The sequence below is a fragment of the Mauremys mutica genome, chromosome 3, assembly GCF_020497125.1.
Source record: "Mauremys mutica isolate MM-2020 ecotype Southern chromosome 3, ASM2049712v1, whole genome shotgun sequence".
Taxonomy (NCBI): domain Eukaryota; kingdom Metazoa; phylum Chordata; order Testudines; family Geoemydidae; genus Mauremys; species Mauremys mutica.
Genome location: NC_059074.1, coordinates 174,661,127 through 174,687,202, shown reverse-complemented (window position 1 = coordinate 174,687,202; position 26,076 = coordinate 174,661,127). Strand labels below are relative to the sequence as shown.

The following is a 26,076-nucleotide window of genomic DNA, read 5'->3' as shown; positions in this document are numbered from 1 at the left end:
TAAACACATATTTGAATGACGGGTAGCAATGTAACAATGCTTTACGAGGTGCTAGAAATGTTTCATTACATACCCGAAGAAAGAAACAAAGAATTTCCACTCACTTTTTAGCTTGCTGGAGCTTTACTTTAGAATCAAAGGATAACTGATGTTTAAGTTGTTCAGAAAACAAAACAGATTTCCCTCTACACACAGCCCTACCTATTCAGGGTTAATGTTGATCTGGTTATACCATTGCTATTCCAGGCCTGGGTCCAGAGCCCAAAAATTTCACTGCACGATATTGAGAACCCTCCTCCAGCCCCTCTCTACGACCGACCGTGTTAATCACCTCATTAGGTCATGTCTGCATTTAGTTTGCAAGCTCCTCAGGGTAGGGATAATTTCTTTTTAACTGTATTGTGAGGGGCCTCGCTGGACTCTGGGGCACTGTAAAATAATAGGAATGCATGGGTAGGTCAATTGATTTCTACTAGTGTGTATATATGTAAAATGTCAGTGTTCATTTTAAAAATATTTACTGCACATTTGTGTGTCACAGTACAGTTTTTAGACCCTGTTTGAACCTCTCTTCAACAGACCCATAATTGTCCTGAATTGTTCCCAAATAAAGGTTTTGCAATGGACTTGGTTGAAGTTACCAAACTCGTTTTTAGTTGTGACCTATTTGCTGTTTGGTCTTCAGACGTGAAAGGCTTAGAGCAGTAGTTCATTTCCGCACCCAGGCTCCAGTAGAGGAGGTGTTTTGGCACATGATTGTGACCCTATTGTTTAGTGCGTTTAGTCAAGTAAGGTTAGTAAACATGTTTGGCCAGATCCTCAGCTCGTGTAAACTGTACAGTTTACACGAGCTGAGGATCTGGCCAAACTGGAATTTAAAACTGTGTAATTTTTCATTACGTTGCCACTGGGCTATATTTCAAGTCCAGATCTAATTTGAATAATGAATAAATACAAAGGGCACCACCTTACTCAGCAGACTACATTGTTTATGTTCAGTTATAACTTTAACTCCACATTTTTGTGACTTCAGTCACAGAAATAAGGTTTTACTAGTCTCTATTCCTCTTAACACTACAGAACCAGTAGAATTGAGAGAGTTTGAGCTAGATTCTCTATCCTGTACATCAGAATTGTTTACTAAATTCCAGTGGAAGTGCCGTGTTTTGTCTTCACTTACTCATGTGTTAGCAATTGCAATGCTATAGCAGAATTTGGTTTGCAGAATCTGTATTGCTGTGATTTCTTATTTAGACTGTGTTAATTCGAACAGTGTGCTTGGTGGTTTCCAAACACGGAGAAAGACACAATTGCTGTCCTATAGATCATACCATCTAAATACAGAAGGACAAAGGATGACAGGATGTAATACTAAAGCAAAATGATCAGTGGGTGATACATGTCTTAATTAGTACTTTGTTGTTTTGTGATTTGGGATTTTATTTATTTATTTATTTATTTAGTTTGCTTTTTATTTTTTAAAGTTAAACAAAGTACATTGCCCTCTCCTAATCATTGTAATGCAGGAAAACAAAACAAAACAAACCATTTTGACTTTCAGATCCCAGGATGAATTTCGGGGTGGTTGTTTGAGAACAGAAATATTTTTAAGCTTAGCAGATTTGCCATGGAACTAATTGAGAGACAATAACTGGCACCTTGTGATCTGTAGTCCTTTTTCAGAGTAGAACCACACTTCAAAGTGAGACATAAGTGTAAACTAAATTTATGAGCTGTTGGTTATAAAATTCTAGGTTGAAAGTGTAATTTTGGTATTAGAACTTCCTTTGATGTTAATTACAGTTTGTGTGATTTTTATTGTTAGTATATCAGTTTCAACTAGTCATCAGGTAATCTAATTTTATACATCAGTACTTCCTGGTTCACTGAGTGTATCCTAGAATATAAATACCAGACATCGCATTGCAACGTATGGTATTTGTGATACCACAGAGTAATATATTTTGAGATACCTTCTATTTAAAAAGTAATCCTGCAACAAAATCTGCAGGTAGTGCTTTCTAGCACTGTTCCGAGAAGCATGCTGGCCTTGTGTTTAAGGAATTGGGGTGGGAACAGGGGATCTGGATTCAATTCCCCGTTCTGTCACTGATTCCTTGAGTATCTTTATGTAGCATTTGAGAGGTGTGATTGCAGCACATGCAGGTGTACCTGAGCTAGGTTGAGTAACAATAATAGTGAAGCCACTCAAGTATGTAACCAGGATTCTGCACAGGCACGACTAGTGCATGCAGCCGCCTGTGTTTCCACAGTTTCATTGCTGTCATCACTCGAGCAGGTATGTCTACATGTGCTGCAGTCACATCTCCTGAATGCAGGGTAGACATACCACCTGTGTGACCATGGGGCTCTCACTTTATCTCTGTGGGTCTTGGTTTCCCATCTGTAAAACAGGGACAATAATCCTTTCTTCATTTAAGTGAGGTTAATTGGCTTCTGATGCACAAGAGGTCAGACTAGATGATCATAATGGTCCTTTCTGGCTTTAAATATATCACTCTAACTCTGAAAGCTGCAAGAGAAAATAGAACTCTTGCCTAACCCTATGCTGGTCCCCACTACTGTAGTTGCTGAGTAACTTCATCAAGCCTTGTTATTGTGAGTTTAAAGGGATACTGTCCATTTAAAAATCCAAATTTTAAAAATGGGTTTTCAAAATCTATTCAACTTGAACCTGAAATGGTTTGTTTAGGTGGTAAATGTTTCCAGGCTGGTATTTGAAACTGAACCAGAGAGCACAATCAGACCCATTAAGCATGGCTGGGAGGAGCACTCCTGTAGTGCTAAGTCCCTCAGGCTGACCTCCTAGTGCAGAGGATCTGCTGACCTTGCTGCATCTGGGTTCTGTATTTCAGAGGAGAGGAAGTGAGTCCAGTCCCTGTTGACCTTGCTGAGGGTGGGCATGGAGCATTTGGAAGTGAAGAGCAGTGCCAGGTGCCTGGAGGCCCCCATCTTCAGAGTATGCGTATGTGAAGTTGAACACCCAGCATACACATCCTTCTTCCCTCTCCCACCTGACTGTGTAAAGGAACACCCAGGTCGTAGCCTCAGCCCCTGTCGCAGGAGATGAAGGCTGCCCTGCTGTTTGTGTACTCCACCCGCACCCCACAGGGCAACTTATCTTTCTTAGTAAGATGCTTTGAGCATGAAGACCCATGTGTGGTGTTAAGGGAGGTCAGTGCATGAGGGGACAGCACCATGCATGGGTTGTGACATGGAAGGCTTTTGTGTAGTGCTGGGATGGGAAGGGTTCCAAAAGGGTGGTGTTAGTAAGTGATGGTAATGTCTATGAGATGTGGGCATAGTTAGCATTGTGTATGAGTTGGGTGAGGAGTTTTCATTTAGGAGGATGGACTGGGGAGTCAGGTGACGTATGGGTTTGCTGTCTGAGTGGGGAGGCAGTTGTCAAACATAGTGTAGTATAGCTCAAATTTTGACAATAAACGAACAGGTGAAGTATAGTTTGAAAACAGTGATCCCACTCTTCATAAAATGAGATTAAAAATCTGATTAAATTTAATCATATGCACATAGATTGAAGGTAAAAGCAGCAAAGAGTCCTGTGCCACCTTATAGACTAACAGATGTTTTGGAGCATAAGCTTTCGTGGGTGAATACCCACTTCGTCGGATTGGAGGTGTTTCCCTCCTCAGTTATGCTTCTTCGAGTGCTTGCTCATGTCAATTCCATTCTCGTGTGCCCACTTGCGTGGTTGTTGGAAATTTTTGCCTTAGCCGTATCCATAGGGCCAGCTCTGGCGCCCCCATGAGTGCCACGCTCATGTGTTGGTATATCAGGTACTGCCGGCCCTACACCCTCTCAGTTCCTTCTTACATCCCGTGGTGGTTAGTCAGAGCACATTTCCTTGAATAGCAAGAGCTATCGATTTCATCTTTTCTGACTTCAAGCCTTAGGGCCTTGTAAATAGTTTATAGTAGTTAGTGTTAAGTAGTTAAGTATAGTTACGAGTTAGAAGTTAGAGTCCCAGTGGGGACTTTGCCCCAGGCGGGGCATGCCACAGTCTCCAGGGTTGAAGCCCTGCACGGACTGTAACAGGCCTATTCCTGTTAGTGACCCCCCCACAGTAGCTGCCTCAAGAACTTGGGGGAATCACATGTGAAAGACAAGTGTCGTATTTGTAAAAATGTTTGACCCAGGACTCAGAAAGAGTGGGATATTAGTTTCCGGCTCTCCTCATGGAGGCTACCCTTTGTCCAGCTTCCAAGCCGGCCCGCCAAGACTAGCCTAATATCTCGGCCTCGTGTGCAGCGCACCCCGGCAATGGTGCCCAGAAAGAAAATGAAGAAACGCGGCTCCCCGGCACCGGGCAAGGAAGGCCATAGGGCTTCGGGCAAAGGACTCACTTTGGGCCACCTTGCCACTCCAGAGCCATGTGGACATGCCTCCCAGTCAGGGCCCTTAGCTGCTTAAAGGATCCACCGCCGACTCCCGGGAGCGGCAGGGCACCCAAACTTCTGGCGGCATCAATGCCTTCCCAAGCTCCCCTGGTGCCGAGAGAGCAGAGGCCTGCGCCCGTCACACAGGCACCATGTGTGCCGCAGGAAGCAGCAAAGGCTCCCTCTGAGGGAAAGCCAGCTGCTAAGATCCCTTCAGGGGGCAGGTGAGTGCCGCCGATCCCCTGAGACAAGGCAGCACTCTCCATCTCCGTTCCACAGATCTCTGGCGTCGCAGCCCAGATCCTCTGAGGCTCGCCCTTGGTCACCAGCATCGCGATCCCCACCATCTTGATGTGGATCGCCTTGGGAGAGGCACCAGTCTCCATTCCACTGGCATCGTTTGCCCTCCCACCAGTTGTCCTCTTGGCGCAGATCTCGGTCGTCTGCCCCGTGGGAGCGCTCCCCGTTGCGATTCCGCTCCCCCCTACCCCCTTGATACCAGCACCGATCCTCCCACTCCAAACAGAAGTCTCTGGTGGCGACGATCAGCAGGCAGACAGGCATCAATGGCCCTGCTGTGATCACCAGCAGGGGATTCCTCCAGGACAGAAGGGCAGTTCAGACCCTCACCAAGACCCCACCAGTGCAAATGGGCCACGTCGACGTCTGTGGTGCTGGGTTGGCAGCATGGCCAGTGCAGTGGCCTTATCGGAGGAGGTGGGGCATGCCGGTGATAACAATGTCCCTTTCGCACCGCTCATCTGCCGCTCGGTGCCTGAGACCTGGTCGGAGTAGAGGAGACAATGCCCACCCCAAAAAACCTCTCCCCAGGGATGATGTCCTGGAGCCTACCCCGGCAGTACATTCGTCCTCAGCCCTGGACGAGGTCGTTGCGGGACCCTCAAGGGCCAGCCAGCCAGATGATTTTAAGGAACACCAGGCCCTGCTTCAATGGCTGGGTGAGAACTTGGGCTTAGAGGTGGAGGAGATGGCCGAGCAGTTGGACACCTTGTTCAATGTGTCTCAGCCTCTACCCTGGCACGTTTTGCACTATGATAGAATAATAGAATATCAGGGTTGGAAGGCACCTCAGGAGGTCATCTAGTCCAAACCCCTGCTCAAAGCAGGACCAACCCGAACTACATCATCCCAGCTAGGGCTTTGTCATGCCGGGCCTTTAAAACCTCTAAGGATGGAGATTCTACCACCTCCCTAGGTAACCCATTCCAGTGCTTCATCACCCTCCTAGTGAAATAGTTTTTTCTAATATCCAGCGTAGACCACACTGCAACTTGAGACCATTGCTCCTTGTTCTGTTATCTGCCACCACTGAGAACAGCCTAGCTCCATCCTCTTTGAAACCCCCCTTCAGGTAGTTGAAGGCTGCTATCAAATCCCCGCTCACTCATCTCTTCTGCAGACTAAATAAGCCCAGTTCCCTCAGCCTTTCTTCATAAGTCATGTGCCCCAGCCTTCTAATCATTTTCGTTGCCCTCTGCTGGACTCTTTCCAATTTGTCCACATCCTTTCTGCAGTGGGGGCCCCAAAACTGGACACAGTACTCCATGTGGCCTCACCAGTGCATGACGGGGTCCTGAAAATTGCCAAGGCCCTCTGGCAAACCCCGTGCTCCCTCCTCCAAAAGGGCCGAAAAGAAGTACTTCGTCCCAGCCAAAGGGTTCAAGTACCTTTATACCCACCCACCTCCAGGCTTGCTGGTTGTCTCTGCGGCCAACGGAAAGGTCAAGCAGGGACACAGTAGTTCAACTCCCAAACAAGAGGCCAAAAGACTGGACCTTTCTGGGAGGAAAAATTTATTCAGTAGCCAACTTGCAATTTGGGGTGGCGAACCATCAGGCCCTCTTGGGCAGGTACAATTTTGACTTATGGGACTCCCTCCGTAAGTTCAAGGAGTCTTTCCCTCAGGCTCTGGCACAAGAATTCAGCACCCTGGTGGAGGAAGGCACCGTGGCGGCTGGGTGTTGTCTGCAGATGGAATGGGACGCAGCAGACTTGGAGGCTAGGGTGGTCACGTCAGCAGTAGTCATGAGGCGCAGCTCCTGGCTTCAGATCGCTGGCCTGTCCCACAAGATGCAGACCTCTATCCAGGACCTCCCATTCAATGGGAATGGTCTCTTTTCAGAACAGAGAGATGCGAGGCTGCATGGGTAAAAGGACATTCGGGCCACCCTTTGCCCCCTGGGCATGCAAATGGCACAGTCTCCACGGAAGCAGTTCTGGCTGCCCCTGCCACCAAGGCCTTGGCAGCCTAGTCAGGGACCTTCAAGGAGAAGGGATAGAGACATGAGCTTTAGTCATCTCCGCCCTTCCTCCTACCTCTCACCCATGCAGCCCAGCCCGGAGAAGCATCCTGGGGGCAGGAAGCACTCATTTTGAAGGTGCACTCGAGGATGACACCTCAGTCAATTCCCCAGATACGCCTTGTTCTTTCCTTCACCATCTTCATCCCTACCTTTCGGCCTGATTGCATGTCACCTCAGACCACTGGGTGCTGGACATAATATCTCAGGGTTATACCCTGCCATTTTCGGCCGCCCCTCATCCCACCTCACCTCTTCCCTTTCCCTCTTCAGGTACCTTCTCACGAGCAACTCCTTATCGAAGAGGTCGAGAATCTCCTGCACCTGGGGGTGGTGGAGGAGGTCCCCTGGGACATGAAGGGAAAATGGTTCTTTTCCTGCTACTTCCTAATTCTGAAAGCAAAAGGGGGCCTCAGACCCATTTTGGACCTGTGTTGCCTTAACAAGCCTCTCAGAAAGTTGAAGTTTCACATTGTCTCCTTGCCCTCCATCATCTCCTCCTTGGATCTGGGAGACTGGTACGCAGCTCTCAACTTGAAGGACACTTACTTCCATATTCTAAAGGCACAGATGCTTCCTCCGTTTCATAGTCGACAGACGCCATCTTCAATTCATGGTGCTGCCTTTTGGCCTCTCATTGGCCCCAAGGGTGTTCACGAAATGTATGGCACCAGTGGCTGCTTACCTGAGATGTTGAGGGGTTCAGGTCTTCCTGTATCTCGACGACTGGCTCATCTAGGGCAGGTTTCAGGAGCAAGCACAGAGGAGCTTTGATCTGGAACATTCCACCTGGCGCAAACTGGGCCTGTTAATAAATGAGAAAAAAATCCACCTTAATGCCTGTCAAGTAAATAGAGTTCATTTTGGGGTGGTTCTTGACTCCACATGAGCCAGAGCCCTCCTTCCGGAAGTGCATTTTCAGGCCATGTCGGACCTGATCTCCCATGTGACGAACCACCCACTCACCACAGCTCACACCTGCCTGTGGCTGTTGGGCCACATGGCTGTGTGTACATACGTCCATCTCTGGCCTCTGCAAGAGTGGCTGGTGTCGGTCTATGTCCCCCAACAGGCACAACCTAGACCAGGTAGTCAGGGTGCCAGACCACTTCAGGTCCTCCCTGGATAGGTGGTTGGATCCTGGGTCAGTGTTGGAGTCCCCTTTGCGACCCCATCCCTGTCGTTGGCCCTGGTCTCCGATGCTTCAGACCTGGGCTGGGGAGCCCACTTGGGCAAGCTCAGCACCCAGGGCTTCTGGCTGCAGAATTATCTAGCCCTTCATATCAACATCAGGGAGCTCAGAGCGGTTTGCTTGGCCTGCCAGGCTTTCTTGCCCCCTCTGAAGAGCAAGGTGGACAATACTGCTGCGATGTATCAAATCAACAGGCAGGGTGGTGCCAGGTATTCGGCCCAGCTCTCCTCCTTTGAGATTTTTGTGTTCAGCATGGCATTCATCTGATAGCCGCGCACCTGCCTGGAACCAGGAACGTCTTGGCGGATCACCTCAGCAGGACTTCCTTGTCTCACCACGATTGGTCGCTTCTCTGTTGGAGTTGCTGGAAAGAAGGAACGGAGAGAGAATAGGGCCAGTGGTGCCTGATATACCGACGCATGAGTATGGCAGTCAAGGGGGCGCCACAGCTGGCCATACAGATACAGCTAGGGTAAAAATCTCCACAACTGCGCATGGGGGCACACGCACACCAGGAATGGAATGGACATGAGCCACACATCCTGAAGAGCAACAGTTACGAAAGGTAGGTAACTGGTTTTTCTACAGAGTGAGCGAGTGGAATCCATGTCCCTCTGAGACAAATGCATGAGTAATGTGATGGCACCATTTTTCTGCACAGAAGCAGCAAATACCAGCATGAGTCAGTGACCGCTGCAGTTTGTATAAGAACTATAGAAAGATCTGAAAGCACATTTCACTTAGCTGTTTACTGAAATATAATGACTATTATTTATTTGATGCCTTTAAGATGGGTAGTAATAACTAATTTTTAGGGCTGTCGATTAATCGCAGTTAACTCAGGTGATTAAAAAAATTAATTGTGATTAATCACAGTTTTAATTGCACTGTTAAACAATAGAATAGCAATTGAAATTTATTAAATATTTTGGATGTTTTTCTACATTTTCATATATAGTGTATTCTGTGTTGTAATTGAAATCAAAGTGTATATTATTTTTATTACAAATATTTGCACTGTAAAATGATAGACAAAAGAAATAGTATTTTTTAGTTCACCTCATACAAGTATTGTAGTGTAGTCTCTTTGTTGTGAAAGTGCAACTTACAAATGTAGATTTTTTTTTTGTTACATAACTGTACTAAAAACAAAACAATTTAAAACTTCAGATCCTACAAGTCCACTCAGTCCTACTTCTTATTCAGCCAATCGCTAAGACAAACATGTTTGTTTACATTTACAGAAGATAATGCTGCCCTCTTCTTATTTACAATGTCACCCGAAAGTGAGAACGGGTGTTTACATGGCACTTTTGTAGCCGGCATTTCAAGGTATTATGTACCAGGTATGTTAAACATGTGTATGCCCCTTCATGCTTCGGCCAACATTCCAGAGGACATGCTTCCAGGCTGATTACGCTCATTAAAAAAAATAATGCGTTAATTAAATTTATGACTGAACTCCTTGGGGGAGAATTGTATGTCTCCTGTTCTGTTTTACCCGCATTCTGCCATATATTTCATGTTATAGCAGTCTCAGATGATGACCCAGCACATGTTGTTCATTTTAAGAACACTTTCACTGCAGCTTTCACAAAACGCAAAGAAGATACCAATCTGTGATTTCTTAAGATAACTACTGCACTCGACCCAAGGTTTAAGAATCTGAAGTGCTTTCCAAAATCTGAGAGAGACAAGATGTGAAGCATGCTTTCAGAAGTCTTAAAAAAGTAACACTGCAATGCGGAAACTACAGAATCCAAATAACCAAAAAAGAAAATCAACCTTCTGTGGGTGGCATCTGATTCAGATAATGAAATTGAACATGCGTCGGTCCGTACTACTTTGGATTGTTATCGGACAGAACCTATCATCAGCATGGACGCATGTCCCCTTGACTGGTGGTTGACACATGAAGGGATATAAGAATTTTTAGCGCATCTGGCATGTAAATATCTTGCGACCCCAGCTACAACAGTACCATGAGAACGCCTGTTCTCACTTTCAGGTGACACTGTAAACAAGATGCAGGCAGCATTATCTCCTGCAAATGTAAACAGACTTGTTTGTCTGAGTGATTGGCTGACCAAGAAGTAGGACTGAGTGGACTTTCAGGCTCTAAAATTTTACATTTTTTTAAAATTTACATTGCTTCTATTGCATTTAAAATAAGGCTCACAGTATGGGTGAGAAGTCTCTGCAATGCAGTCAAAGGAAGCAATGCCAGTCAGAGGCTGTGTCTCCGGAAGAGTTTGCCACAATTCACAGCTGGCCGCCTTCCACAAGCCTTATTTTCTCTATGAGTTCAAGATGGCTTGTAACTAAGGCTGCGAGTTTGTCACTGATTCTGTGACTTCAGCAGCAGCCGGTGTGGCTGGCCCAGGGGCCACCTGAGCAGCTCTGGCAGCCTCTGGGCCAGCCACACCAGCAGCAGCTGCCTCAGCAGTGGGAGTTTGGGTGTGGGAGGGGGCTCAGTGTTGGGACACAAGGCTGGTGCAAAGGTTGGACCCCTTTGCACCAGCGGGAATCTTGGGCTGCTCTCCGCAGAGCACCCACGCCGCCCCTCCCCCCAGAGCATCTGCAGTACCTCCGGGCCATCTCCCCCCGCAAGATTTAGTCAGGGGTATATAGTACAGTACATGAAAAGGAGCTTGGATAACAACCTTGAGTACTCCATTCTGAGCAAGTTTACATGACGAAAACTGAAGGACGGCTTTGAGAACTTCCAGAAAGAAACTCCTCGAAACTCCCCTCCGCATCCCAATCGAAAAAAGCGTAAAGCAAGGAGATACGATTTCACCAAAACTATTTACCGCCTGCCTTGAAATGGTTATGAACAAGATCAATTGGAGGAGTGGTGTTAACATAAATGGAGAACAATTATCTCATCTCAGATTCGCAGATGACATCGTACTAATTGCTGAAAGCACCAACCAACTGCAGAGCGTACTACGAAGTCTCAACAAGAAAAGCAGTCAGGTCAGTCTGAAAATGAACCGCTGCAAAACGAAATACATGCGATCAGACATCTTACGAAAAGCCTGAATAATGGTAACAGGAGAAGAAATTGAAGAAGTGGAACAGTACATAATATGTGCCAAGACATGAACAGAGAACTCTCGTGAAAGATTTGGGCAGGATGGTGTGCGTTTAATTCTATCAAGGATGTCCTCAAAGCAAAACTCGACAAGACCACACGTACAAATATCTTCAATTCAACAGTGCTGCCAGCCATGCTGTATGGCAGTGAAACGTGGACACTGACGAAGAGAGAAGAATGGCGGCTGTCGGTAGCTGAAAGGGCAATGGAACGAGCTATGTTGGGAATTTCCCTTCTGGATCGTATCCCAAATGAAATAATTAGTGAACGCAGTGGTGTGAAAGATATTGTCGTGGAAAGCAGATATAAGAAGATATGATGGGCGGGCCACATACATGGCTCACGGACAGTAGGTGGACTGCAATCATTACTGAGTGGTACCTGCAAGAACAGAAAAGACCACTTGGTTGGCCTCCAAGAAGATGGGACGATGACATTGTTAAAAGTTTCAGACGAACGTGGAAAAGAGAGGCAAGAATGCGAGAAGAATGGCGGCCGTGTTGTGATCAGCAGAGTCTTAACAGCTGAAGACCAATCAATCCAGGTGGTCCAAGTGATATAGTACAAGTGATGGACAGGTCACGGGCCGTGAATTTTTGTTTACTGCCTGTGACCTGTCCATGACTTTTACTAAAAATACCTGTGACTAAAATGTAGCCTTACCTATAACTAAGGTTTTAGTCCTGCTTTCTGTAGAAAAGGGGCGGCCCTACAATTTGCTTATATATATCCATCACATTCACACTCACTCACCATGCATCGGTTCACTCCCATATATGCTGTAGATATCCATTCTGAGTGGTTCATCTGTATTATATTGAGGTATTAAAGAGGAGCTAGTGCCTGTCTTTTTCTTTTTATTGGTAGCTGTAGAGCTATTTAAGCAGGCGTTAAGCTGTACGCAGTTGGTGGACAAAGCTGAGGCATGCTTACAAATAAAATTATTGGGCCTTCTGCAAGAGAAATATGTCCTGACACCTTTAAAGGGGTTTCTTGTTTCTTTCCTCTCTCACTTTGCTCACCAACATCTTTTAAAATACGGACCTCAGCCGCAAGTCAAACATACAACCTTGGGTATAAAGGCAATGTGGGATGTGTGATGGTAAGCATTATCGAGGAACTAATAATGGTTCCATGGTAAAGGTTGCAGTGGGATTTTTCCTTTGATAGCCCTTATTTCTTAAATTCTAATATGAAGCTGAAACACACTGACTTGTTTTTTAAAAAGTGAAAAATGCAAAGCATTCTTTGAGAGGCCTATGAATTTTTAGTCATTGGCAATTGTTCCTGGAAAAAGAAATAAATCAAATAAAACACTTCACAGATTTTTTCATGTTTGCTCTCACTCACTAAATTTGTTCTTCATTTAACACACAAGCTACAACAGGCACCAAAGTTCCCCTTTGAAGCCAGAAGACCATGAGTTCAAGTTTCACCTCTCCTATTGGTGGAGGTAATTCTGTGCACTTTACAATCCTTGCTATTGATCAAGGCTTCAGATACCATCCCCCTGTGTTACTGATGATGTAACTGAGTACTGTATCTGAAATGTCACATGACACTTCTAGCAGAGCTGAGAATCAAAGCTAGGACACTGTGGCCAAATCATGTTTTGTCCACACAGCCATACAGCCTCTCAGAAAGATTAGGCCAAATGTGGTTGATTACATTCTCTGTTATTTGGGGCTACTCCTACATATGCAGCTCTACAAATTACTCCTGGGGGGATTCTTTGCCATTAATGTTCTGTGCAGAATTTCCCTTTTCCTGCAGAATTGATGCTACAGAGCTGCTGGCTGCCACTAGAGGCTGCTGGACCCAGCGGAGCCCAGCTCGCAAATACAGGACACTGCCGAGAGGGAGCGGGGGGGGGGGAGCTGGAGGGTTCTGGGCAGCTGCACTTCCTGGCACGCCCTGAAGGAAGGAGGTGGCATGAAGGAAATTCTGTACAAGCCCAGGATCCACCATGAGGCTGTTTCTCCCTCTGGATCCCTGGACTCTAAGGGGGAGGGTATGCAAGTGTCTGGGCTCGGAGGGGTGCTCCATGGCTGGGCTCTGGAGGAGAGAGGGTGCAGGTGTCTATCATAGGAGTGTTCCTTTGGTCTGCTTATATCATGTCAGTTTATTAATACATTTGTGGCGATCAGTGTACATTACAATATGATTAGCTCTAATAAGGAGGGCTACATTGGCACAGGATTTGGTTATGATATTAACTATTGTTTAATGAATGACAAATATAACTAGATGGAGCCTGATGCTGGTGGCATGTCATATTTATTTATAATAACTTTAAAAGAGCTGAATGGCTTGGGAGATAAAATGTAGTACTGGACAAAATATCTGGGATTTTGGCTTGAATCCAAGATGATGTCCTAAATAAATGCATCACAGAACCACTACAGATCAACTCAGATTTATGTGAGTGACTTATAAGAACCCTAGAGCGAAGCCAACATTGTGATTAAATTAGCTTGTACATTTAGAAAGGATTCTCCCTTCAGGTCAGACTTCTAAGCATTGGTGGGCTCATAGAGAAGTTCGCATTGTTGTGGATTGAAGTAAAACTTTGGTATCTAGAGTTTCATAACTTTTGATCTTTAACAAGCATGACTAATTAAAACAAAGGAAAAATGTGCAAACAAATGAAAAGCTAGAAGAATTTTCAGTAGTGCTACTGTAGTGAAGGATCTGCTAATCTTCTGAATATAGCCATTTGCAATTTGATGTATTTTATTGATGCAGGGTTGAAATTTAGCCTTCATGTTCTCAGACCTAATGTAGTATCTGGTTTACTCTTAAAGGGTAATGAATAATGAGCTGTTCTATAACAACATGAAGATTAGTTGTCAAAAAAGGAAAATTTGACAGGCACTTAGTATATACTTACCCCGCTGCAGTGTGCACAGATGTAGCATTCATGTGTGCAAATATGTCCAATTATTATGCAGTGATATTAATTTGAAATTTTTGTCCTACCTGTCTTTTTAATAACAATTTTAAAATCGGATTTTAGAATAAGGAGGTAACTATCAGGCTAAACAAATCTATATTTATAGGTATAGATAATAAAATACAATGTTAATTCTATTTTTAACTGTTTTGTGTGTGTGTTTCATTAAATTTTGATTTTAAATAAGGCAGGAAAACATTTATCCAGCGCAGTAAAAAAAAAAAAAAAAGGTCTAATTTGACAAGGAATAGAATATACTGCATATTCTAGGAATTTGACACACAACAGAGTTCTTGCAAAGAGATATTGAGAAACATTAAGAAAAAATCAATGGGCTAAGGTAACTCTACAATAGAAAAAGTGGTATTAAATTTGAGGTCCCTGTAATGTTGTTTCTTATGTTGACAATATACTAGCAAATGTTTTGTTAAATTGCCATTGTCTGCACTTCTCATTTATCTCGTTTATGCATGTTCCAATATTTCAGTAACCCTATATCTGTATTTTTGTGTCTCAGCATGACGTCTCACAGACTTTGCTCAAAGCAACTCTGGACAGTGTGGTTGAGGAGTGTGTCAGCTTTGTAGGAGTAGATATTAACATCTGCTCTGAAATACTATTAAGGTGGGTTGAATACTTTCCTATTCCAGTAATTACATGGCTCTGGATCACAGAGTCTGTGTTTAGTCTGCCATCCGACTCAAACTCAGCTGGAGCAAATGGCTCTTGTGTTAAACTTCCAATTACATGAAAATGACATATTAAGACAGTATTTCACTGGAGTATTAAGGGTCAGCTTTTTGAAAGAGGGGATGTGGTTCTGCAAGGTAAAACCATTCTTCTGAGGGAGACAAATATTTTCAAAGTAATAACGCATATCATAAAACAAACACAGCATTCAAAAATAACATGGCATAATAAATATGATATTAATATTGCAAAGGAAGGATTTTCAAATGTTCTGTCTGTGAGAAGATGGCTGTACAGATTATAACAAATAAAGCTAGTTGAAAAACAGAGAGAAAATTCTGGAAAATGTTCATGAAAAATGTATCCCTTTTTCAATGTGTACATTTAAAAAAAATTACTAGCTCTATAATGTACTGGAAAATGTTATGATTTTTTATGTAAAGTTTTTGTGAAATTTTATCTAATTGTCTGTTGAAAAATCAAAATTCAGAAAATTTCAACCATCTGGTCCAGCGGACTGTTAAAAATAAACAGTGGGAGGAGGTCATGCCCATAATCATAGAAAAGTAGGACTGAAACAGGTCATCTAGTCCAGTCCCCTGCCCTGACAGGTGTTTGTCTAACCTGTTCTTAAAAACCTGCAATGACAGACACTCCACAGCCTTCCTAGGCAATGTATTCCAGTGCTTAACTACCCTCACAGTTAAGAAGCTTTTCCTAATGTCCAACCTAAATCTCCCTTGCTACAACTTAAGCCCATTACTTCTTGTCCTGTCCTCCGTGGTTAAGGAGAACAATTTATCACCCTCCTCTTTATAACAACCCTTTCCATACTTGAAGACTGTCATCATGCCCCCCCCCCCCACTCCCCACCCTGGTATCCTATTCTCCAGTATGCTCTTCTGCTTCTGTACAGGGCTTGTCTACACGGCACCGCAGTGTGCTCTAAAGAGATGTGAGTTAGCATGTTGCACACTAACTACCCCATCTAGACCCTGCTGGCAACTACAAGGTACTTAGTTCATGCTGATGAAGTCCTGTTTGAACTACATTACATGAACTACATGCACTAGGTACCTTGTAGTTCATGCCAGCAGGGTCTACATGGGGCAGTCAGAGCACAAATGCTCTGCAGTTCACACCCCTTATAGCGCACACTGTGTCAAAAAGCAATGAGTGTCCCTGAGAACTAAGTTGTAGAAAACAGAGCATCCCAGACAGGCTGATTACCAACATTGCTTACTGCTCAGGTATGTGATATGTTAAATGTATTCATCATCACCTGTTGCATTTACAAGACATGTTATATCTCTGCAGGCATGAGAAGTTAGATATGTTCTCTGAGGCAGATTAAAGATCAATGGAAATTTTGTGAGCTGTATTTTTGAGGTATATACCTTTGTCATCAAGAAGAGCTGTTGTAAGCCATTGTGAAATGAGAGTATGTCAGAGTGCATTGTGGAACTTCCAGTGAGCTGTCACAGGTTCCCTGTTTTGAGTTAGTGTGCAATAAGCATGTGCATTGGAGAGTCTAACACCCTGGCTTACCATGCACTATCCACTGCCTAGATAAGAGCTTAAAATCATGATCTATTTCTTAACATTTCTAAGAATGACTTGCCAAAATTTTCATTCTTAATTAGTAGTATTTTTATTTTGTGGGTTGTTACGTTTCAAATTCTCCTTATAATTCTGATATCTCAGCAATGCTGAGTTTGTCACTCTATTCCAACTTTTGTTGCATGAAGGATGAGACTGTTTGGGGGAAATTTTTCTTCTCTTTGCTATTTTGTGTCTTTTGCATCAATTGCAGGTGCTATTTCTTTTGGAACCACTATCAGTGACACTCCATGAACAATTCTCTGCTTCCATTCACTTAGAACCTGAATGCAGATTTGGGTCTGATCCTGCAGAAATATCCTCCCACACAGACCCTTATACCCAGATAGTCCAGAGACTTGTTATGGATCCTTTTGCAGGATCATGTGAAGATGGATCCTTCAGTCTTTGATCTTGCACTGCTTTTGCAAACTATTTAGTGTATTGATATTTGTGTTATCCGGCCCAGATTTCCATGAGCAGTTTGTATCCTTGCTGTTAATTTGTATCTGCACTACTTATTGTTTATTTGTAACTAATATAATTTGAAAACTTTGCTTCTCAGACATATTGCAGGACTGAATGCTAATAGGGCTAAAAATGTAATTGAATGGCGAGAAAAGAATGGACCATTTATAAGTCGGGAACAGCTCAAGGAAGTTAAAGGACTGGGTCCAAAATCCTTTCAACAGTGCGCTGGCTTCATCAGGTTTAACCAAGAATATATAAGAACCTTTTGCAGGTAATTACTAAGGTGTGAATTAAACTCAGTAACAGCCATGCATTCACAAGCCCATTCCTTCTCAAAGCAGCAACCAAGCAGAGCTGATTGAGTGTCTAATGGGTTTGTTGGCTATAGCTAAGGCTAAGATTTTGTCATGAATATTTTTTAGTAAATGTCACGAACAGGTCACCGGCAATAAAGAAAAATTCACGGAAGCCCATGACCTGTCCCTGACTTTTACTAAAAATATCCATGATAAAATGGGAAGTGGCTTGGCAGCTGCGGGGTGGCTGGGAGCTCTGGGGCCATAACCACCCATGGGGACTCAGAGCTCCAGGGTCCCCCTGCCCCAGCAGTGGAGAGCTGCGGGAATCCTTCTGCTGCCATAGTGGGGAGCTGCCGGGGGCCCCCCTGCTCCACTGTGGAAGCAGGGAGCTGCTGGGTATCCCCCTGTCCTGCTGCGGCGGCCTCAGACCTGCCAGGGATCCCCCTGCCCTGCCCCGGCGGCAGGGAGTTGCAGGGATCCCCCTGCTTCTGCTGCAGTGGGGAGCTGCAGGGGTCCCCCTGCCCCATCACAGCTGGTGGGGAGCTGCAGGGATCCCCCTGCCCTGCTGCGGCTGGTGGGGAGCTGTGAGGTAACCCCATCGTCCATGGCGGCTTGGGGACTCTGCCTCAGGCGGTGGGCGACGTACCGCACAGCTCCTTGCTGCTGCGGAGGCAGCAGGGCCCTGCAGCTCCCAGCCACCAGGGCTGAAGTCACAGAGGTCTTTGGAAGTCACAGATTCCGTGACAAAATCATAGCCTTAGCTACAGCCCATTATTGTGAATTAGGATTCCTGGGTTTTACTCCTTGTTCTGCCACTGACTCATTAGTTACCTTGGGCAAATCTCTTTAGTCTCTCTCTCTGTGCCTCTGTTTCTCCATCTGTAAGATACTAATAACTCACAGGGGTGTTTTTAATGCATAATTGTTTGTAAATTACATTTTTCGAGTGCTTGCTCATATCGATTCCAATTAGGTGTGTGCGCGCTGCGTGCACGATCGTCGGAGAATTTTTACCCTAGCAACACCCGATGGGTCGGCTGTGGAGGCCAGGAGCCTAATCCTGATATCAGATAAACAGATGCCTATCGATGCATGTCTTGCAAAATCAGGTGCTGCATTGAAAAACTCGAGTCAAAATTAGGCCCTGACTGCATTGCCTCTGCAACATTTCTGGTGGGCCCAACCAACAAAAGATATCCTGTTGTGGGCCAGAAGCCAGTACATCTCTGCCACTGGGCCATCAGCATTAGAGCTTTATTTGTGCTAGTTCCCATGTTTTATATTTGGCAAGTTAACAAAAACATAGCAGTTCTCACCTAAAATATTGATCTGAAAGAAGTTTAACAGTCTAAACTTCTTTCTGGGCGTCAAGAGCTTGATTCACTCCACTGATGGAAACCAATGTATGAGTGGTGAACACTGTGGTGGAGGGCCCAGAGCTATTCCACACTGCCACAACAGTGGGCAGTGCTGAGCAGGTCTGAGTACAAAGATATGAGATGAGCAATTTATATCCTAGGGAGACTTCACTGTGAGGACTCATTTGATGCCCTAATCATATTTTAAAGCTGCCCTCACTTGGTGGAATTGCCAGGGAAGGGTGGCAGTGACAAAAGCACAGCTCACATGAGGGCAAGTCTCTTTTCCTTTCTTCCTCCCAGGATAGGATGTAGCTGCACCACTCAGGCAGACGGTGTGTCCAGTTAGTACTCCCTTTACCAGTAGGGGCAGTCAAACCCTAGAACTATTTGTGACTTTGCAGTTTGTTCAATATCTGAATTGTTCTTAAAAATCTGTAGAAATAATTGATTGAACTTACGTCATTGAGAATGTAGGATATAACTAGTATATTTCATAAATGCGTTATAAAATGCCTAGTGACTATTCTGAAGTGGTAATAATTTTAACCATAAGTTTTGTAGTGTTCCAAACATTTCAAACTAATTTCTTTTGGTCTGGGATTTCCCTGGTTTTGTCTTAGCCCTGGTTTGAGCAAAATCATTTCAGCTAGTTGAGTGAAAAAATATTTTTACCATCTGATCTCGCTGCTCATATAACTCATAATCATCTGACACCTAAACACTTCTGACTTGAATTGTTCTGTAGATTTCACCGAGACATAAAAATAAAGCTATAAAGGTATAAAGTTCCAAAATAGAGAAATCTGCTAAACCTTTCAATTTCAGACATTTTCGGGCTCCATTAAAGATAGCTGTTAGGACACTCAAGTCCAGTCCATTTTCAAAGGTGGTAGAGTTAGTAAAGCCTGCAAGCTGCACAGGAACTTAATAGGTTAGTCAAAAATGACTCTGTTAAGGACATCTCTGTTGTAGCTGTTGTGGGTAAGGACCCTGTAGAGCTGATAAGCTCTGCATGAACAAGAGTTACAGAAATCTTTTAGCATAGGCCTAGGGTCAAGGAATTTACAAGTACTTACATGGCTCTGGATTATTTTCCCCTTTAAAAACAAAACAAAAAGTGGAGAATGAAATAGAAAAATCTCATACCAGTGCAACATTCAAGATTAAATATCAACTATTGAAAAGTCTGGAACGTTTTAACAAAACAGAACAAAATAAGTTATCCCATAGCACTAACTTAGCCATATTGTATCTAGCTAGTATTTTCTATTGCTGTTTTTCTTTTAAAATGACATGAGCACTTTCACTGACCACATCACTAGTACATTTCACTGTGAAACTCCATAATTGATTAATGTGGTTAACTAAATATTATCTGAAAACATCATCAGTGTATAGAAAAATTAATTTTTGTGTTTGCTTGCACTTGTCTAGTTAGAAATGTATGAATAACATTATACTAGTAGTGTGTAAGTGCAAATTCTATATACACATTCTCCCTTCTTTAAAAAAGGTTTAAGAAAGTTTATGCAATATTTGGAGAAGGTTATACTGACTTTATTAAGACAGCGTTAGGGTAGGTCACGTGAAAACTACAATTAAGATACATTGTGTCATAGTTAAACAAGAAATAATAAAATACACAATATGACTTTATGGGTAAGATCCTCATCCCTCCTCCATTCCTTTTACACCAGGTAATGGGGCCAGAGCAGCATAAAGGGTTTCTAGAAGCCCAAGATCTGGCTGAGAAAGAATTTCCTGGAAGAGAAACTGAGACAGACAGCTCTATGCTGTCCTCCGAGGATCCCCTTACAAGCCATAGCATAGGGACCAGACCCTGAGGTGGGAGGATGGATGATTGGCAGGGCTGCAGCATGTAGCTCTGCAGACATTCTGGGTAGCACTTCTCCCACAGGGCTGTCTAAATTACACCTGGGGAGCTCTGACCCCTGGAGCAGCCTAGGATTGGGAGGGCACAAACATGGCTTAAGGCAACTGTAGTCTCCCCACCCCCCTGGGCTGCACCCCACAATATCACCCTAGGTGTATTTCTCTGGGAGATAGACTTCTAAACAGTAATATATTACTGTAGTATCTGGCTCTAAAGGATGACAGAAATGTCCTGTTCAATGTATAGTATATGGATGCTCCCACTTCTGCAGTGCTTTCCATCTGCAGATCTAAAAATTTTACAAATATTAATGAAGTAGTCCTCTCAGCACCCTGTGAAGTAGGGAAATAGAAACTGTGTGTCACATGACTTGCCCAAAGGTACATAGTCTGTGGCAAAGCTGGGAGTCAGTTGTCTCGAGCTTAGCCCCAAGACTTATTTCTAAGTCCTCTACTCTAATTTAATGGTGTGGTTTTGTTTGTTTCATTTGTTGCTATTTTCTATTGCCTGTAACCATATAATCCCTGCATTGTTCAGCAGTTGGATGCAACCGAGAGACACACTTCCCATAACTTTTTAAGTGGACTTGTGAATGTGCCGCTGTGCCATTTTAATGCTTCTTAACAAAGGCTCCTATGTTCACGCTGTGAATAGTTTATATTGAGTATCATATTATGCTTTTACCCTCTCTTTCCCATGAGAAGGAGCCAGAACACAATCTTATTTTGTAATTTAAAAAAAATGAGCAATTAAGGGCTGAGTCTTTATGGAATGAACAAATTGCAAAAGCTGATCACTGTCTGTGTGTGTGGGCACTTGGAAGGGTGTTCATATACCAAGAACTATGTCTCTTTTTGAATTTTGACAGCAATCAGCAAACTAAGCTTGCAGCAGAAGGTCATGCACTTATGGCTAAAGCAGATGTTCAAGTCACAAGCGAAAAACGGGGCAAAAAGAAGAGCAAACCAGCAGCAAACGTTGCAGTATGGCCAAATCCTTTGGACCAAACTTGTATCCACCCAGAGTCATATGACATTGCAAAGAGGTAAGCAATGGCAGAGTTTCTGAGCAGTTTATGCAATTAGTCTTTTAAACAGTGAGCAGTGATTTTTCTTACATAATGGAGAAATTTGTTAAACCTTTGGGGACCCAGAATACATATGCGTTAATGTACATGTGCACTAATCTCGCCCTTCCCCAAAAGAGGGACGTTCTCATGTGAATGAAGGACTGGAATCCATTTTGTTTGTCCATTTATATGTTTTCTCAGTTTTTCAAAAAAGGGCGATTTTCAGACAAATATTGTGTGTTTTTGTAATTTTATTTCAGTGAGGAAAATGTGTTCCAAAGTTTACGTAGAGCACACAGACTGCACTAGTGAATTAGGGTGCCATTATGCTGTATCTTTGGACATTCCAACTATTAAAATACAAGCAAATATTCTTCCCACTAGCCCTCTCACTTTTTCTTCCAAGTGTGACTCTCATCACCTTGCCACCTATACTGAGCCCCTTTCCGTCCATTTGCCAGCTCCATTATGCCATACCCCATAACATTCAGGTTCTCTGCTTGATCAAGTGCAGAAGCAAACTGCTGATTGTTCTGTAAATCTGAAAGATTGTGGCTCTGTCCCAGCCCCATCTTGTATATTATGGGAATAAATAAAAAAGGCAGTGTTTGCATTTTCTGTAACCTAATGTTTTGTGCAGTATTATTTCCCTTCCGTTTTTCTCCATACATTTAAATTCTCCTGCAATGCCACCAAGTGATAATAGTAGTAGGTGTAAAATTCTTTTCAGCAAAGCTATGGGAGTTAAACTGGGTGTTACATCAGCGGGATTGGATCACTTTATACCCAGCAAACGCACTTCAGTGTCTCTGATTGTGCCCAGCCTTGCTTGGCAATCTGTTTATCACAGTGGAACCTGCAGCACCTTACTATTCATGAGAGCAAAGAGGGGCCATCAGCAAAGTGTTTCATGCATCTGTGATTTGTTAGTAATAAATCTGGTTTTAGAGACGTTTACACTGTAATCAGAAGCCCTCATTTCAGGTAAGTGTAACTTGTGCTTAGCAAAAGTAAACAAACAGAAAAAGTATCTAGTTAATACTGAATTTATTATCAATTCTGGTCTCCATACGGTCTTTGCCTGAAGGTAATTGAACCATGGTTTTCTTTATTCCTAAAAGTAATACCATTTAAATGCAGTTCAAATTATGCTAAGGTACTAAAGAATCACCAATTGCAAATTAATACAGTGTGTTAATGTGTTGGCTGGTCTAAGCATAAGAGCGATTGCCTTCTAAATAAAACAGACTTTCTTTGTTCAGTAAAGATTGTCCATTAAAATAAATGTGTATATGTTTGTGTATGTATATCTGCACGTTTATGAATGTGTCATTATCATTAGCCTTTAAAATTAAATTCAGATCTTACCAGGTGCTAAGATGTCTATTTTAAATTCCAAATACTTGGAAGTTTTAGCATGGGACCTTTTGCTGAGAGAGGAAAATGTTTTTTCTTGTAGGTTACAAAAAACAGTAATTCAGAGACCATGTGTGCCTCCCTTGTTAGGGGGCAAAGCAGCTGGTAAATGCTTACTTAAGATGTGATCTTCTCTATCATCACCCTAAGGTTGAAATTAGACTCTTCTTTCCTCATGAGAAAACATTATCTCCTCCTATAAACTAAGTAGTGCCTATTTATTTTTGAAACTGAACAGGTACTTTTTGTAAACTATACTGGAATTAATTTAAGTGGCAGTTAGACTTTTGGGGTTCTTGTGAACTCTTTGATATCACTGTGTCCAGAGAAACAAGAAGTTTGTGTTTTCTATGTTATTAAGTTGGATGGTTAAATTAAAAAAATAAAAGCATTTAAAGTTAGATAATTTTAGACAGACTGTATAAGACCATTTTCCATATTTAAAGTAATGTAATACTCTAATAAGTACTTGGCACTTCTATAATATCTTACTAGAAGGTCGCAATCAACGCACACTTTGTTGCTTCTGTAGGCCGAGTGCATTGCAGACACTAGGGGTTCCTTGGATTACTTCATTCCCCTCCTGTTCATGACCTTCCCATCCTGTTCTATTTCAGGGACTCCTTGCAACTCCCACTCCATCCTCTCCCTCCTGCCATGGGCTCCGTCTATGTCCCCTTCCCCAGGACTAGGGTCCCCCATTCTCCCTCTATGCCAGGGACTCTTTGTGTCCCCCATTTCCCCTTGCCCCCATACTGCAGTCCCCATTCTCCCTTCTCTAGGGGTTCTGTGTGTGTCCTCCATTCTCCCTTTCAGTTTTTCTGATTTTTTCACCAAAATCAATAGGATTCTGGCCACTGATGCGTAGAATATTCCCTGAAATTTTGGAATTAATCAGCTGTAATGTCCAAAAATTATTATGTTACAGAGAAACACTGAGAAATGTCCCTGAGTTGAGTGTTAGACCCCATTTCACTTGGCAAATCAGAACATCTCAAAACATGAAAGAGACATTGTTAGATTTAAACATAAGAATTGTTAAAAGTAATACTGCACATTTAAAAATGAAATCATTTTAAACTCTAATTACCTGTCTGCATTCATGCAGTTTGTTTTGGTTTTACATTTCATTCAGCTTGAAAACTGAACAGAGACTACTTAGTTTCACTTTTTCCTATAGTCAATTTCACTTTCTGGTTCTCCTGTTAATACTGTAATTAAGACCCACATCACCTGTTTACATTTGAGAGGAATATAGAAGGAACACTTCAGGAAACAGAAGTACAGCCATTTTTTGTGTGGAATACAAGAGTTATATAATAGTATGCAGCACCACCATAGACCAAAGAAAGATAGAAAATAAAGAATAGATCTTTATTCTTATTTACATCAAGACCCCTTTATACTATTCTTGCTGTGGAAAGTGGAGTGTAGGAATTTTAGTGTAAATAAGAATCTTAATCACCATATCCAGCTGAAATTCCAGAGGGATTACCTGATTTAGAATTTGGCCAGGACCCCAGGGTTAGCACATCTTATAAAAAGTGTCATGGAGTCTTTAATTGACAGAAGTGGTAAGGACCTTAGTTTGATACCTGATCCATAGGCTAGTGCTTGCTAACATCATATGAGGTACTGTCTTTGCAGTTATTCAGAGGAAAGACTGCCACCTACTGAATCACCAGCTCCACTTCATGCACCACCTAAAAGTTCCTTGGAGCTCTTTCATCTATGTACTGACCCTGTTTAGCTTTTTGAGTTCTGAAGTGACCACAGCAACGTCGTACGGCTGCCAGCCATGCTATGTTTCATATAATTTAGTCTCTAATACAGTAATTAAAAGACATTTTCTGACTGAATAATTCTGCCCATTGTGCTTCTGACTGAGCATTTTGGCTTCTCAATGTAAATATTTCTGCTGAAATATTTAGACCAATGTTAAAGTTGTAAATATTGTGTCATCTGGTATGCTTACACAGAAGCACACCACTTGATTCTGTTGCTTAGGTGTGGAGAAATGGAGAATCTAACTAAAGTGAGGAGCAAGAAAGATAATGAACTAACCAAGTAGGTAACTTAAAGTAAGTGAACAATGAAACCATTCCTAGGATTACTTCCAGTCAGGGAAGGCATTGCATTAGTCTTGACTTTGCTGACTAGTGCATGGTTGTTACATTAGACATTTATTTATTTTAGTTTCAGTCAATGATAGAAAAGCTCCTGGGTAAACTAGATGTGAACATGTACTCACCCATAACATGAAGGTAAGAATGCAATAATGATATCTGTAAATTATTTTAATAAGCTTTTAATACCAATTCCCTTTTATTTGAGTTTATCCTATAGGTTGGCAGTGCCTTTTGCTAATGTGATGTAGCTGGATGCAATAGGCATTTCCCAAAGGTTTCATTCAGATGAACAACATTATTGACTGCAGATAGCTACACTTGAGAGAAAAGTTATAGTTCTGCAGAAAATTGACAAAGGACAGGAAATATAATATTAAAATTGACACTCATTATGACGTTAGGACAGAGTGTAAACTGAATTACCTTTCTTCTGGCAATTTACATCACAACTTTAATACAGTTTAAATATTATTGTTTATAATTTTTTTTCTTTATCTGTATTTTGAAGGATTATAAAGAAAACAGCACTTAAAAATAGCTTATAACCTATGTAATTAAGCAGAATTCATGAAACAGCTGTTCTAGACTCATTCTGGTTTGTTGGATAAATATGGTTTAAGGATAAAATTCTACTAATACTTCAAACTTCAACATTGGTTAAGTATATGGGGCCTGATCCAATGCCCTTTGATTTCAATGGAAATAGTCTCACTGACTGAATGAGCTCTGGATCACATGGAGGGCATAATTCTTCATTGCTGGATCTATGTTCATGAAAAAGCAACTGAAAGATAATGGACTAAATTCTGCTTGCATTACTGATACAAGTTGCCCTGTTGAAGTCAATCAGAGTCATAGCCTGGAAACTAATTTTGTTTTTAAAAATGTTGATCGTTTCAAAAAATTTTGGAACTCTGCTTTATATAAAAAACATTTTCATGGTTTATTTTTGTATGATAAATTCCTAATGTGCACTAGAGCCATTAAGAACATTGGATGAGGATTAAAATGAGTGGTTTAATTTGTCTATAAATCTGAAATTCATTTCACCGCAACTGTATTTTTCCCCAGTAGAAGGGAGTAAGGTTTTTTTTTCCATATGCAGCTAGAGGTCAATCTTCTTGTTTGGTAGAACAACCTGCAAAAGTAACGGGGGTGCTTCTG

At 42.6% G+C, this 26,076-nt stretch overlaps 1 protein-coding gene and 1 long non-coding RNA gene across 4 annotated transcripts in view; one reads left to right on the top strand and one right to left on the bottom strand.

Moving 5' to 3' along the window:
• The window catches only part of SRBD1 (S1 RNA binding domain 1), a 257,032-nt gene that overhangs the window by 210,984 nt on the left and 19,972 nt on the right, over positions 1-26,076 (top strand). For all 3 annotated transcript variants that reach the window (XM_045011858.1, XM_045011857.1, XR_006578521.1), the window contains exons 19-21: positions 14,502-14,608; positions 16,839-17,015; positions 21,167-21,343. In XM_045011858.1, the coding sequence (XP_044867793.1) occupies positions 14,502-14,608; positions 16,839-17,015; positions 21,167-21,343 (461 nt within the window). The remainder of the gene's footprint in view (positions 1-14,501; positions 14,609-16,838; positions 17,016-21,166; positions 21,344-26,076) is intronic.
• On the bottom strand, positions 6,359-8,292 carry LOC123367543. Its single transcript, XR_006578522.1, has 3 exons — positions 8,210-8,292; positions 7,425-7,544; positions 6,359-6,699 (listed from the first exon to the last, which is right to left on the bottom strand). It is a non-coding gene; the product is annotated as an uncharacterized LOC123367543 (long non-coding RNA).